Below are 15,913 nucleotides of genomic sequence, written 5' to 3'. Positions count from 1 at the left end.
GAAATTCACTACTGCTGCTATTCCCTAAAGCATTATTAACCAAGCAACTTCTTTGATTTTAAACTGCTCTCTGGAGTGTGCTTGATACTTTACTCATTTACCAATAAATTAAAGCCTATTCCAGATGTCCCTCATAAATGGCAGCTTCAACACGGAGAAATCAGCCACTGCTTAATTGACAATTCAGGCAACTGTATGTCTTTGGGGTCAGCTAGACTAGGAATCGCAACTTTGCCACTTATAAACTATGTGATTTGGGGCAAGTTTACCCCCCCTCCGAGCCTCAGTTTTCTCTTTGAAATAAGGATAAATACCTGCTTTACAGTACTGTTGTAAGGATTAAGTGAGGCAATCAATGCAAAAGCTCTTTGTTCCATGCCTAACACATAGTAAGTGCTCAAATAATGACAGCTATTATTACGACTATTACTTGCTACCAGGTATTGACTAAGAAGCTTAATTTTTCAAGTTATCAATTACTTTCTAAAAGCATTTTCCCACTCGAATAAAATGAGTATGCAAACCATACAGCTATCAGGATTTGTCATGTTTTCATAATTCTTAAATGCCATCTATCTAAACGCTATACTTAAGGAGCTGTTTTTATTTCAGAATTACTAGCGAGGAAAAAAAGAGGATCTTTGTGAAACTTCTACAAAGAGTTACCCGGCACTTGATGAATAAAAAAATGAATTGTTTTATTTGTTACCCTGGCATAACTATCACTACAATAAGAAGAATTGATTCATGAATAGGTTATAAACTCACATAACACAGATTATTTTCAGCAACAGCCACCAGCTTTTTTTTTTTTTTATTTCAGCATATTATGGGGGCATAGATGTTTAGGTTACGTATGTTGCCCTTGCCCCCCCTCCCCCCAACAGCCACCAGCTTTTAAGAAAACATTTACCAAACAACAAGATCTTTTGAAGAAATAGCCATTGCAGCTGCCAGTTAACAATAAGAAGCTCATCAGACATGGGCTAAAGAAGATAAGAGGAATAGCAAGTGTGGCACATAAAATCTACAGTAGACTCTGAGTCTGTCTCCAGTACAGTAGTTCATCAGAGTAGAGAGAAAAAGGCCTTGAAACATGAATAAAGGGAAGAGAGAAAATAAATATCCTATTCAGAGGCTGCAAAAAAGCACAGAGTTTATCTCGTGAAAGAAAACCCTAGTGATGTAACAGAGGGATTCAGGCACACTGTCATTTATTTGTATATAACCAGTTATTCTAAAACCAAAACCATTTCTCTCTTCACAGCATATTGTTATTCAACCAGAAAAATGGTGCTAGAACATTGGAAACCCAAAGAGGGACAATGCCCTATCACAGTCTATAACCAGCAAGGAAATGGTATGTTATCGAATACTACCTCCCTCCTTCAATAAGAATATTATTATTAGGTGGTCTATACTCTTTTCCCTCTCCAGGCCAATTTTGTGAATTTAGCCAAGACCTATGCAAAAATTTGTCACAAAAATTCCTTCTACCTAGCATTTATACCCCAAATCTGACAATAACAACACATTTTAGCAAGAGTGACAGCTTGCTTTACATTGACACCAGACAGTAATGGACAACTTTTGGTAATGGCTATAAAGCAATATTACAGAGTGATGTGGAGGACTTCGTTAAGAAGATGACACCTAACCTAAAGAAAGGAAGAAACCAGCAGGGCAGAGGTGGGGCAGCAGCAGCAGTAGTAGCCCCGTCAAAGGGAACAGCATATGCAAGGGTTCAGAAGCAGGAAAGAGCCCAGTGATAGAGGAACCAGAAGGAAGCCACCGCGCGTGAGGCATAGTAGAGAATGGAAGGTGACAATGTTGGAAAGCTTGGCAGGGTAGCCCATGCAGAGCCTGTGGAACACAGTAAATGATCTGAGTTTTCAATGGGCTACAAGGCCCCATGTGATCTGCCTCCCCGACTTATTCCTAAACTTCAGCATCTGACCTTTCCTATTATACTCCCCTAACACCTGCCTCTGCAACCACTCTGGCCCCCTGCTCTTCTTCGAACGCACCAGGTCCTCTCCCACTAGTGCTTTCCGATTTGTTATTCCTTCTCTGTGAAGCTCGTCCACAATATCCACATGGTTTATGACCTTACACCTTCAAGTCATGGCTCAGAAAATGCCTTCTCACTCTATCTTAAATTGCACTTCCCATATTTTATCTTTCTCCAGAACACTCATCACCACCTACCACATATATTTTTCACTTTTTTTAAAATTGTTGCCTATCTCCTCCACTGAAATAGAAGCTCTAGGAGGGCAGCTCTATTTGCTGCTATTTTTCTGAAAACTAGACTATCCAGAGCAAAGTAGATGCGCAAAAAGCCTATGCTGAATGAACAAACAGAAACCATTAAAGGGTTTTACCAGGACAGATACGATCCTCACTTCCTCCATTTATCATTACCTAGAAACTCAGAGATTTCACATTAAGGAGGTAGACAACGTGCCCAACCGGCTTCTAACTTCTACTATAGCCACCACCAATTCAGTTTCTACACTGCTACCATGGTGATCTTTCAAACACATCCACCCCCACCTCCTGCCCTCCACTACTCACTTCCCAGGGCTGCAACAAGTTCCAGACTCCCACAGAAAGGTGCCCCAAACCAAGAAGCTGCTTCCACACTGGAATGCTTAACTCTCCATCCCTCCCCTTCACCTCTAGGAAGTCTTCCTTACCCAACCCCTGCTTCCCTACCCCAGTGCTCTGACAGCATTCCAGCTCAAGTTGAGATCCCCACAATCCAGAGCCTCACAGGCCTTGCTAGGGAGTTTGGATTTCCTTCTAAGTGTACTGGGAAGCTTCTAAAGGATGCAGAACTGCCTGTTTACTTGGCTATCTCCATAGCTAGATACTTAAAAAAAGATAGACAAAATTCTCCTCCTACCCTTTCTTAACAGATAACCTCTCAACTTCCCTCTTCCTCCACAGAAAGGACAGGAAAAACTAATCATCTTATCCCACAATTCTACATCCCTACCTACAACTAAATCCACATGCTTTTCCTGTCATTACAGTGAAAGAAAGTCTCTGATGCTAACCAAAACTAACCTGTTCATGTGGGCTCTGAGACTCATCCCTTTTACTAACTCAAGGTATCTTTCTATGCTTATTCATTTTTTCACATGACCAATTATCTCTCATCACTCCTGGATCATTCCCAGTGGCAGACAAACATGCCCTAATACTATCCAAATAAAATAAAATAAACCCTCCCTTCATTCCCTTAGACCTTTATACCACATCCCCATCCTCATTTCTCTATTCCCTTTCAAAGCAAAACCCTTTAAAGAGCTGTCCATACTTGCCTTCTCCATTTCAGGTTATTACAGCCCCCTACAACCAGGCCTCTGCCTCCCCAACTTTCCTGATTAAGGTCATTAATGACCTCTACACTGCCAAAGCCAGAGATCAAATCCCTGACCTGGCCTTACTCTACTTCACAGCAGCATCTGACACAGGCCACCACTCTCCACTAAAATCATTTTCTTCTCTCCTCTCGGGTTCTATACCACCACACTCATCTGGATTCCTTCCCAGCTTACTGGAGATTCCTCCTCACCCACCCACCTCCTCAATGTGGAGCAAACTAAGGCTCAGCCCTTGGCCCTAACCAATTCCTTACTGACGCTCACATCTTAGGAAACAAACCTAGTCCCATAGCTTTCCAGATCCTCAGTACCTTGACGATGCAGACTGACCCAGTTTCTCCAGCCCAGGCTGCTCCATCACGATTGTACATTCAATTGTCGACACAACAGCTGCACATGAATGCCCAGTAAGTGCATCAAATTCAGTGGGGCTAAAAACAGAGCTCCTGACCCTGAGTCCTCCATATCCCCCACATCCCTCAGCTCGTTAAATAGTACCATTCAATTGCTCAAGCCACAAATGCCAATTCTTAACTTTCTCCTTCACCTACATCCAGTTCTTCACTAAATCATGTAAACTCCACCTCCAAACATACCCTGAACCAAATAACCTCTTTGCATGGCCACTGCCATTAGCAAAGTCTAAGCCACTATCGCCTCTCACCTGGTCTGCCAGTTTCTCCACCCCCACAATCCACCTACCATATAACAGTCAGCGATCATTACATGACGGAATTAGATCAGGTCATTCCCTTGCTAAAGCTACCACCCCCGACACCCCCAGAAGCTTTCATTACACTTATAGTAAACCCAAATACCTCACGTTGGCCTCTGTTATCAGACCTTGTTGGCCTTATTTCCCTCCATTCTTCCCCACCCCACTCTCAGAGACCCCTTTGCAGATGATCTGGTGGCTGCTTCTTTCTTATCATTCTGATCTCAGCTTTTAAATCCTCAGAAGTCTTCCTGGATCCTGTTAGCTAGAATTCCCCTACCCCTAACTACTTTATTGCCTTTACAGCACTCAACAGTCCTTGGAAATGTTCGTGTGTTTATTATGTCTCATTTTTCCTGGAGGGCAGGAGCTCCATGTGACTTGTGTTACTCTATCCCCAATATCCATCAGAAAACCTGGCACTTAAATATTTGGTAACCAATTGCCTGAATTTGGAGTCAGGACTGTGCCTTCTCACCTCATTTGCAGTTGTATTCTCAGACTCTAGCCCCCTATGAGGCTCAGAGACTGTGCTTGTCAAATGTTTGTGGGATAAATGTTAAATGAACAAAATTAAGGCGAAACAGCCAGAGGATTCTCAAGGCAGTAATCACATTGGACAAAATATCCTGAGGCCTGCCAAAGGACAGGATGGGGTCTGGACCTGGTCAGGAAGTGAAATGACCAGGCTGGCAAGTTTGAGTCTTGCCTGCCAATAAATGTCCAATGTAGTTACATGGGTGTCCTTGATCAAGTATGAATCGCCCTAACCCTGTAATTGAAGATTTAAACTTGGCCCAAAGTGAGATTACAGAGAATGATGGCTTCTGTGTTCCATATTTCCATTATTAGTAAAATCTCAACTATGAGCATGTATTAACTTCCATAATTATGATAAATTTTTTTTTCCACTAAAACAAATCTTTCTACATGGTTTCCAAAGACAACAAGGTAACTTAAATGGAGAACTACTTAAGTTAAAATGGAAATTTCCAAGAATTGAAAAGGCAATTTTCAATTCATCAGGCAGAAAACTCCCCATGACTATCACCATGCACACAAAAATCACGTAAGTAGTACCCTCATTTTTCCCTCTGATCCATTTCCCAACTTAGTGAGGATGACGTTATTCTGTTGCCTATAATTTAGCCTTTCTTACCCAGAAAAAGGGGTTTAAAAAACATTACAAGAAGTGGCATAAAGAAGCACAAACTACAGACTTCCAAAAGAGGAGCAAATGTAACTGTACAAAGTAAATACCCACATTGTACTTCTCTCTGTAAGTCAAAAGAGATGGCTAAAGAAAGAAATAAAAAATGTCACCTCCCACTTCTCATTCTTACTAGAGTCCAAGAAAGCTTGAAACTAGGGTTCAATTGCTACACTCTGTCATCCCGGGCATGCTGAGGTTTTCTCTCTCCACCTTGCCTGCTAAAGGAAAACTAGCATTTCACCTTCTGCTGCTCCCTTGATAGTCCTGGTGGATCACTGGATTAGAGACATGCTTATAATACTATGCTTTGATTACCGATAATCTGCATTATATCATTTAATCCTTTCAGCCACTATGAGGTACTATCATTATATTCCCATTTAACATAAAAATTAACTGAGGATCGGTGAACCTATGTAATTTTCTTCAAATCACTCACCTACCAGAGCTGAGATTTGAACCAGGTTTAACTCTACAACTGGAGTTCCCAATACTGCCTCTGTGTAAAGATGACTTTCAAACTTACTATATGGAACCTCCCTTCTGCGTAACGCCTACTAGTAACACACAGAAACAAGGTTCCCTAGAACACGCTTTTGAAAACAATTATTTAAAGCTGTGGTTCTCAAACACCAAAATAGACAGATCTCTGAGAAGTCCACAACAAAATGAGAAAAATAAAAATAATGCAGTAAGTCTTTCCTAAAGCTAAACCTTTTCAAATTTAAAGATCTGTCCTTTATTCCAAAACTGTGGCTCTCATACTTTATGATGGTGAGAATGTATGTGAAATGCTAGCAACCCTATGTCTGGGGTCCTCAAATTATTTCTGGAACTTTCTGGATGGAAATATAAAGCCTGGAGACCACTGGTTAAAAGCATTATTATTCTTTTTTCTATTACATTAGTGGAGTTCAGGATTATAGAAAACATCTGTATAATGTAGGAGGGGAATAGTTCTTGTTTTAAGATTATGAATCTAATTGATAATGAACTATTACTTTTTCCCTGCCATATGCTTACATATGAGAGAAAAGGCATTTCATGTTAGTAGGGTCTTTATTACAAAGAGGAACAAGAATACTTAATCTAGTTTTATGTTATGAGTGGCTGAAATGCAAAAACCATTCTTCTTTTGCTCATTTATAATAATCCCTGCTGTACAAGATGAATATAAATGTAACCCTCTGCCTTTCTCTCAAAAGTACAGTAACTCCAACTGTTAAGTCTACTAACAGGCTTCTTTTTCTCCTTAGAACTTCAATCAAAAAATACTTTAATAATCAGAGGGGCACATTTATTACTGCCATAAACTTTGAATATCAATGTGATTAAAAGCAATCTTGCACTGAAATGCTATTTAAATAGTGAAATTTTACTTCTCCCTTTTTAAAGGATTTTTTTTTTAATGGCACAAATCCCAGATGATTGTGTTTGCTATCTGCTGCAACCTTAGCTTTCATTTAATCTTTTTTTTAAAAGCCAATTACTTCTAATGCAAACCGCACACACTTCCCCTCCCCCTCAAAGAAAAGATTTTCTAAAAGAACAGCTAAATACAACACACAGACTGCTGTAAGGCACAGCAAGAAAAAGGCTCTGACATCTTTAAATTTTTTTTTTTGGTAAAGGTCAAGTATTTCCAGCCAAGGATAAGGAAAACAAAGGTTAGGGTAACCTACTCAAGCTCACGAAAAATAAGTATGCATTCTGGATGGGCTAAGCAAGCAGACTGGTTAAAAATGTGAGCTGAGGAGTCAAGACAGATCTGGGTTATGGGGCCTCTTATATGTTTTGTGATCTTGGTGACTTACTTCACTTTTCTGAGCCTTAGTTTTCTCATTTGTAAAATGGAGATAATGGTGATACCTAGATCACAGCACTGCTGTGAAGATTACATAAAGTACATGCTGGGACAAAGTAAAAGTACCCACCAAACTTGAGCTGTCCACATATACATTCGGAGATGCAAATATCAGGACACAAGGACGCCATTATAAAGAAGAAATGAGACTACATCACAGGTAGGTCGTGCTCCGTATCATGTGTAAATTCCTCATACTTCCCTCCTTAGATTACAGTTTATAAGAATAACCAAAACTGTAAGTGGGATATAGCTTGGGAACTCCATCCTACTGTAGGTAATATTTGCATAGTTTCCACAAACTGTGAAGCCTTGAAGAGTTCATAAATGCAGCATGAATTGTGTCAGGCGTTGCACTTTCCAGAAAACATAAAATTGTAATGGTATCTAAAGGACACTGTCTGCCTCCTTCTTCAATCAAAATGCAGATTTGTTTCCTGATGAATCCCTCCTACAATTTCCATGACCTCCAATAAGGCTTTGGCTTCTCTAAGCCAGCTCAAGGGCAGAGATTCTAAAAAATTTGAATGAAAATCCCATAAATGTTCTGGACTCATTCTCCTGTTTACCTACTATATACAGGGGCTTAATAAAACCCAAGCACCATTCTCATGGTGCACGGCTCTTGCAAGCTGGGGCAGTAACTGCTCTGTTAATGCTCTGTATATGAACTGCCCTAAAGCAGGTGTACACCATGAAAAAAGTGGCAGCAACTGACAAGAGCAGACGAAGAAACCTTACATGAAACCATTTCTATCTCTATATATTTCCTTTTAGCTCAAGATACTTCAATATTGAATAAACTCTTGGTTTAAGAGTAATGAATTGTATTATTTGGAAGTGTCTCCCCTTCAAAATAGAAAGTTCAAGGAGTACTAGATTCCAGTTCTTAGGAAATTGGTAAAAGAAAAAAAGAATAAAAAAAGGAGTACTAGAATCACACCGTACAGAATGAGTTTCCTTTTATCAACCGAGGAAATCATCAGAACACTGGTCAGCAAACTTTTCCTGTAAAGGGCCTGACAGTAAATACGTTGGGCTTGGTGGACCATATCCTCTCTGTCGTACTTATTCGACTCTGCTGTTCATTATATACAGCAAGCAGTCATAGACAAGTAAATGAATGTCTGTGGCTAGGTTCCAATAAAACTTTATTTATGGACACTGACATTTAAATTTCATGTAATTTTCATGAGTCACGAAATCGTCCCCTTTTGAGTTTTTATTTCAACCATTCAGCAATCATTCGGGCAGAATTTGGCCCAGAGGTTGTAGTTTGATTAGAATATCTAAGGTGCCACAATGGGGAAAAGAATCCCTTCTATAGGAGTATGTGTCTGGGTCTCCAGGTGCTCCTTCACCTATGGGTTAGCACAGATCTTACAAGCAGGGAGTCACACACAGGAGCTGTCAGCAAGGACACTGCCCATCATCACAGCAGCACTGATGCTCATCTACGGAAGTGTTTCTCAGGTGAGGGTGAGCTGCAAATAAATTGCCTGAGTGCTACTTAAATGTGCACTAATGTTCAATAAGTACCCAGGTGATTCTGAGGCAGGGAACTTAGATCTCTCTGATTCCTCTCTGAGGCTTGGTTTAGATCTCCACTCAAGATGAAAGCAGACCGCAAGCACTGCCACCTGCAGAACCCTTATATACTCACAGAGAGGATCAGAAATGGTAGCCTGGCTTGCCTCAAAAGAAAGGTGCAGTACACATAAAGGCTCCACTTTACAGGAAAGTTGAAGTCCATGCAAGCAGAAAAAAGAACACCAAAAGAAATGATATGATGTCTGGGACATTCTTCGAAATAATTCACTGTGGGGAGCAGAACAGAGATGAAGCAAGATTGGGCTATGACTCACTAGTTGTTGAAGCTGTGTGATGGATACAAGGAGACTCATTAAAATATTTTCTCTACTTTTGTATGTTTCAAAACTTGGGGAGAAAAACAGATAAGAGAAACCATAGAGAAAAACAGAGAGAAATGCTCTCTACCTCAGGGAGAGGGTTTTATGCCTACAATGTAGTACCTTTAACAGCAGAATACTTAACACAAACACCTATTTGATTTCTGTTAACTAACTATGAACCATTTTTCCCTCTAGGAAAGAAAAAAGGTGATATTGTTGTGTTGACTCAGTCTGCATTGACTGAGGCTATTCACATCCCTAGTCTGCCTTTTTTTTTTTGTAAACCTAGTTGCCTGTAGGTGCCAACCAACCACTATTCCATCTTGCCCCAGGCTCAATTATGTCCCTGTTATGACAGGGAAATCACCTGTCATCAAGTATGGGTATCACCCTGGGTTGCTAGTGTACTCCCTTGCCTAAATATCAGAGATAAGAGAGGTGGTGTACTGTCTGCACCCTTTCTGGAACATATAAATGGATCACTAAACACAGGACAGAGCAACAGGAAGTGCTGAAAGACAGCCTCTGGCATCTCCTAAGGCTACAAAGCACTCCTTCACATACACACACAAACAGAATAGGTACCTTCTTTTTTAGAGTCACAATAGAAGGGAAAATTGGTCTTTTGAACCATTCACCCTAGAGTGTGACTCAGTTCAACCCTAGCCTAATTGATTCTTTCTGGGGACAAACATTTACTGAGCACAAAAGTGTGCAGGAGCTGAATATGCTTTGGTCAACAATGGCCCTATCCTCAGGGAACTTATACTCTAAAGAAGGACCATCACATATTGCATACTTTCAAATAGTAACAGGTAGAGTGGAGGAAGGAAAAGTATAGGATATTTTGATACCATACAACAAGTGGACTTAGAGAAGTTATGGATAGCTTCCCCCCCAAAAATGTCATTTTTTCAATTCCACTGTTGACTCCCACAATGACACCATATATATTTTAAAATCTGCTGTAAAATTAAGGCATTTAATATTTTCATTTTTTAAGGATCCCTATATGTTCAGAAACCCTAATCAGTTATTCATACCAATTAATTCAATCTAAACATAATTTTGTTAAATTTCACAAATCCAGAATTTGTGAAATCACCTTGGGAAAAAAAGGCAATTTGTCTTTTGAGTTAAGTCATTTCAAAAAAGTCAAAATGTATTATCGATCTCTTTCCACCAAAATCAATTACGCTATTAGCTAATATTATAAATTACAAGGAAAAAAGGCAATAAAAATATGAGAATGCAAATGAAAAATAAGCTGACCTCTGAAAGATAACCGAAATTTTATCCCAACATTTTCCCATCTGTGCTAAAAGGAAGAAGAGGGATGATATGTTAGCTAAACTACAAATAATCTCCCTACCACCTAAATCAATAATTCCAACCTTCTTCCACAGCATTAACCCATGGGCAGTCTTGCCATGAAGGACGTGGCCAAAGTAAATGACAAGAGAAAAAAGAAAGGAAAGAAAAAAAAAAGGAGAGTCTAGCTTAGCAATTTTGAAATTTGGTGGTAGGGATGTGTAAATAAATGATCCTTTTGAGAATCCAAGAGAAGCTGTGGACATTTGCTCTAGAAAATGGACATATAAAATTATTTTGCATGTAATTTCAGGGGAGCTATGACCCCCTGCAGCCTCTTCAAAGGTTACAGGTTAAAAAAAACCCTGACCTAGAAATATCAAATTAAGAAGTCAGGAATAACATAATCAGCAGTTGAAAGGGTGGAAAGGAATTAGTGTGTACTGAGTCATTTTACACATGTTATCTAATTTAATTTCAACCCCTACAATAACCTTAGAAAGTAGGCAGAATTATCATCTGCTCTTCCAAAGAGGGAAAGTATATTGAGATAGACGTTCTCTAACTAATGCAAGGTTAAACAGCTTTCTCTCATATCTAGGTTTCCTAACCCCTAGGAACACAACTGCAAACAGGAGAATTCAAGTCAGGTGCATATTCCTAGAGATCTTCCAAGATGAGGAGTTTCTGACATTCAGTGCTTCACTCATATAATCAATTTATCTACATATTTCTTCTCAATTTAATCTCTTTGACAAGAGGAATCAGTAAAAATTTCACTCCAAAACGTCTTTTCTTGGTAGTATATAATCTTAACCAAATACAATGAATAATGGTCTAACAGATTTTGATAATATTACATGTATTTTCATTTCTGAAGCATCCTGACATGCGCTGTTAGGAGAACATAAAGGTCCACTGCATGAGTGCTGAAAGTCCTCAAGCTTTTAAAATTGCCCCAGAAAATCCACAAAGTCACAAACAAATAAAGAGCTGACTGAATTTAAAACTTCAGTCTGTACTCAAACAGACAAGCACGAGTTGCAGATGACTGGCAGCTGTAGCATCCTCTAAACGGTTAGAGCAGCTTAAAAAAAACAAAGTCACCTCTAATGAACACTAATAATTTGATAGGTCAGAAGCACAAGCAACCAGATCCATGACCACTTTGGGCCTCAGGGAGATAGTTAAGAGGTATTAGATCTTCATGGAAAACCTGAAGAATATATCCCAACAAAAAAGAACACAAAACTGAGTCCAGTCCACTGAATTTGGTTGGGTCTCAGTCCAGAACAAGGCACTCAGTGAAACACTAATACATTTACTTATCCTTTACAGCAGAGTCACCAATAATTAGCATTCTGTTTTCACACAGATTTAGAAGCCCTTTATGGGAAATGCATACACACCCAGAGAATGAAAAGTAAGAATAAGAGTGGGTCAGGTCTTCTAAAGCCCTACTCCAACTGCTTCCTATGAGAGTTGCCACCTAGTGATTTTAATTTTTTAAGCTGAGGCAGGCTGCCAACTCAACGCTAAAACCGGACTAACAACTGATTTTTTCTATTGCAACATCGCCAACAAGTCCTGTGCTTTCCCTCTCTTTCCTTTGCACTCAAACAGCAATTCTCATTTTAAAAATCAACCAATTTGCTCTATAATCTGTTCCAATTGGAAGCTCTCATAGAGCTACCACTGGTATTACTGTGAGTACTTCCTCACAGTGCCAAGAGGCCAACAAATGGCCCATTCAAAAAACTAAGAGAGAGTAAGTGAAGAAAAGGCAGGTGTGAAAAACAAGATATGTGGAGACAGTAACAATGGGCCAGTTCTGGACTTAAAAATGTTCCAGTTGCCAACATTCTACCTATTCTTGGGTCCTGGACAAAAACTTGTGCCAAAATAAATGGCTACAGGTGAGAAATAAAATTGTATCGGGGAATAATAAACTCAGTATTTTGGGTATCAAACCTCACTCAAAGTCTTGTCCTTACTACCACTGAAAGAATAACTTGAAAAAGAGCCTAAGTTCATTGAACTTGAAAAGTCCTGACTAGAGTGTGTCCAGACCTGTTGCAGGCATTAGATAGCAAAGGCTGACTCTTCAAAGAAAAAGAATATCTCAAGGAAAAGTCTAACAGTTTCCAGATACTTGGCCTGACTTTCATTTGTAAGCACACCTTTAGCTACAGATATTTGCCCAAAGCATCCTTTTACCAAACAGCTTAAAACTAACCAATAATGAAGACTCTGATTTCACAAGCTCTGGGCAGTAAAGGCTCACCATATAAAATTCTGGCTTTCCCCCCACCCCCACCCCCATCGCCAGGTTGGCAGCTCACAAAAAAATCTGACGAACTGCACTCCTCAGTTGTGACGATCCTTTTGTAGCATCCTAAACTTGTATCTTAAATCCCACAGAAATAAGGCTGCACAGGTAAAGCATCTTTAAGTTCAAAATTAACTATGAAAATTTCGGGTAGAAAGGTTTCCTTTTCATCATTCCCTAAGCATTCGTGTAAATGTCTTCAAAGCTGAAAATTCCTTCCTCCACTTGTGTTTCTCCGTAAGGGGGTCAGATCCAAAGGGATGTAGGTTAAACTCCCCGCTGGTTTCCAGCGCTCATCACCAAGCAATGCTGTTCATGCTGCACCTCGCCTGGCCTCAAGTGAAGGGTTCCTGATGCTTCCCATTACAGGAAGCCCCCAAACTAGATTTTCCAAATGCTCTACCCTCCCCGCTCCCTCATCTCAGGCAGCATCCTCGAGTGGTGGTGGGGGAGGGGGTAGGTTAGGTGGGCTGAAGTCCCTGGCCCTGAGGAAGCAGCAAGGAAACTTCCTAGGGGTTCGCACAAACTTCATCAGGGGGGCTGGACTCACCTTCCCGACAGAGCCCCGTGACTTCGCGGTTTTTCCCAAACTCCTTGAAAGTTTCGTCCAATTCCGTCCCTAGGAGATATACACACACAGGAGGAGGGGAGAGGCAGGTCAGTGGCCAGGAGTGTGACGCACGCTCACGCACGCACGGGGTAGGTGTGAGCACCTCCGCGTTCCGCAACCCAGCGAACGACAGCATCTCTGACCCCCAAGGGGGCGGGTCACCGGACAGGGGTACGGGGGGAGGGGAAGAGACGGGGAAGAGGAAGAGGGAAGTTGGGGGCGTAGCGAAGAGGAGGGCGTGGATACTCACCGTCCTTCCCAGGAAGTTTGGAAGCCTCGACCCACAGATTCCACGACTGTCCCAGCATCGCTTCGGGACTGGGCAGGGGCCTGCGCTCCCCGACCGTCGCCATTGCGGCGGCCGAGGTGGAGGCAGCGCCGGGGCCGCCGTCCTCCGGCCGTAGGCGCCGCGGCGGCGGCGGGGGCTGCTGTTGCCGCTGGGGCTGCGGAGGCTGCTGCTGCTGCTGCTGCTGCTGCTGCTGCTGCCGGGCGGCCGCTGCTCCGCCCGCCGCCGCCGCCGCGCGGCGCGGCTCCCCTCTGACGTCATCCGCGGCCCGCTCCGACATTCTTTCCGCTCCTACAATGTAACAAAAAAAGGGGGGAAAGAGTCGCGCGGGGGCCGCATTTAAGGAGGCGCCGGGGAGTTCCGGCGGCGTGCGCGGCCCGCGGACCGGGTGGGGCGAGCTGACAGCGCCCCCCGGCCGCCCGCCCCCCCCGCGCCCCCATCCCGCCTACTACTGGGCCACCGCCAGCCGCGGGTGCAAAGTCCGCGGCGCGCGCTTGCTTTCGCTTTCGACTCTTGCGGCCCCTCGGGGGAGGGGACGGCCGCCACCGCGGCGCTGGGTCCCCTGCCTGCCTCAGCCGGGAGGACCCGGCGTGGAGGCCGGCGCCAGGAGCAGTCCCCGGTCCAACCCCGCGCTCCACCACGGTAGCCTGTGGCGGGGAGGCCCGAGCCGCACCCTCGGTTCTCTGGCTGCCCACCCTGCGGCCGCTCGCATCCCCGGGCCGGGCCTGGCGGCCCCGCTCCTTCCTTCCGTCCGCGCGTCCGTCCCAGCGGCGGCGCCCGGCCGGCTCCCTTAAGCGGAGGCGCCTCCCGCCGCCTCCTCCCCTTCGCCGGTCCCTCCCTCTCGGCTCGCTCGGGCGAAGTTTGCACGTCAAGCCCCCGGAGTGGAGCCAGGGCGAAGTCGGAAACGCAGCCACCTATGGAGGAGCCGGACGATCGGCCCTAGGGCACCACCGAGTGTCGTCGCCAGTCGAGCCCTCCCACCTGGGGCCGGGCCCGGGACCCGGGACTAGAGGGGATGGTGCAAGGGGCATTTCTGTCAAGGCTCGCAGGCAGCCGTAGAGTTGTCAAAAGCATGAATGGGAAGCCGCCGCCGACCGGACGCCTGGCATGTAGGAAACCACCGGCAGGCGTGGAAATGCCGCCCAGGTGTCGGACCAGGTGTCAGCCCAAAGTCTAGTGCGCGAGCAATGCCCCCACACCCACAACTGGAAGGTCACAGGGTGCACCCGGGAGACTTAAACTACTTGTCCAGCAAGCAAGAAGGGACCATGAAATCAGTGTAAAAGAGAGTACAGGCGAGAGAAACAGACTGAGACGAACTCTAATCCGTTTACATGTTTTGGAGGCACTACCTCAAATTTCTGTATTTCCCCTTTCATTGCTCCTGGAAGTGATTCACTCACCCCGAAAATAATATCTTGCCATTTTAAAATCTGATTCAGTCTTAACTTGAGTTGTTAGTCTTTCCCTCTTTATTGGTTCTTTTTTGGGGCAGGGTGAGAACCCAGGGCTTAGGAGAATATACAGAATTCCTAGAAAATATGTTCAGAAGATGCTGTTTTTGGTCGGATTTTGTTCACTAAATCAAGCATTGGCCTACAAAACTTAGCACCCCTCCCCAATACACACATACATGCAGATACACACAGAGCTTTTGCTGAACTGATACGCTAAAGACGGTAAAATAAAAACAGTAGTTCTGATCATCGTGTTTGACGCTGCAGTAATACCAGCACTCTCTATAACGTGTCAAAGCTGCTTGCTTACAGGTGCCTTCTCTGACTAGATGAGAAGGAGGCGGCGGGTTTATTCACGTTTTTTTTAATCTCAAACATCTGGTGTGACAGAAGTGGCCAAGAAACAAAGTCCAAATTGCAGAGACACAAATATGTTTAACTAAGTACAAAAATTAATAAAGAAATGTTATTGCAACCCAAACATAACACAGGACTCTGGGAGAAAAGGTTTGGGGTTCGAAATTAAAAGTGTACACACACACACACACACACGAATTTTTATTTTAGGAGTTAGAAACAAGTGTGTAAAATTTTTCCTGGATTGCATGCAAACAAGTACAAAAAGTGCCAGGTTCAGTGGCTTACACCTGTAATCCCAGCATTTTGGGAGGCCAACACAGGAGGATCATTTGAGGCCAGGAGTTCAAGACCAGTCTAGGGAACATAGACCCTATTTCTAAAAAAAAAAAAAATTTTAGCTGGCAATGGCAGCATGTGCCTCTAGTACTAGCTGCTCGGGAGGCTGAGGAGGATCCCTTAAGCC

The 15,913-nt window shown here is 43.1% G+C and overlaps 1 protein-coding gene across 2 annotated transcripts in view; it reads right to left on the bottom strand.

Moving 5' to 3' along the window:
• Positions 1 to 15,913, bottom strand: part of ATXN7 (ataxin 7) — a 133,172-nt gene that overhangs the window by 75,300 nt on the left and 41,959 nt on the right. For both annotated transcript variants that reach the window (XM_012637738.1, XM_012637731.1), the window contains 2 exons: positions 13,598 to 13,924; positions 13,288 to 13,356 (listed from right to left, as the gene is read on the bottom strand). In XM_012637738.1, coding sequence (XP_012493192.1) covers positions 13,288 to 13,356; positions 13,598 to 13,913 — 385 coding nt within the window. In that variant the 5' untranslated portion in view covers positions 13,914 to 13,924. The remainder of the gene's footprint in view (positions 1 to 13,287; positions 13,357 to 13,597; positions 13,925 to 15,913) is intronic.

Source organism: Propithecus coquereli, unplaced genomic scaffold (genome assembly GCF_000956105.1).
Source record: "Propithecus coquereli isolate 6110/MARCELLA unplaced genomic scaffold, Pcoq_1.0 Scaffold1, whole genome shotgun sequence".
NCBI classification, from domain to species: Eukaryota; Metazoa; Chordata; class Mammalia; order Primates; family Indriidae; genus Propithecus; species Propithecus coquereli.
Note: the sequence above shows the minus strand (reverse complement) of the source record. Positions and strands in the feature narration are given on the sequence as shown.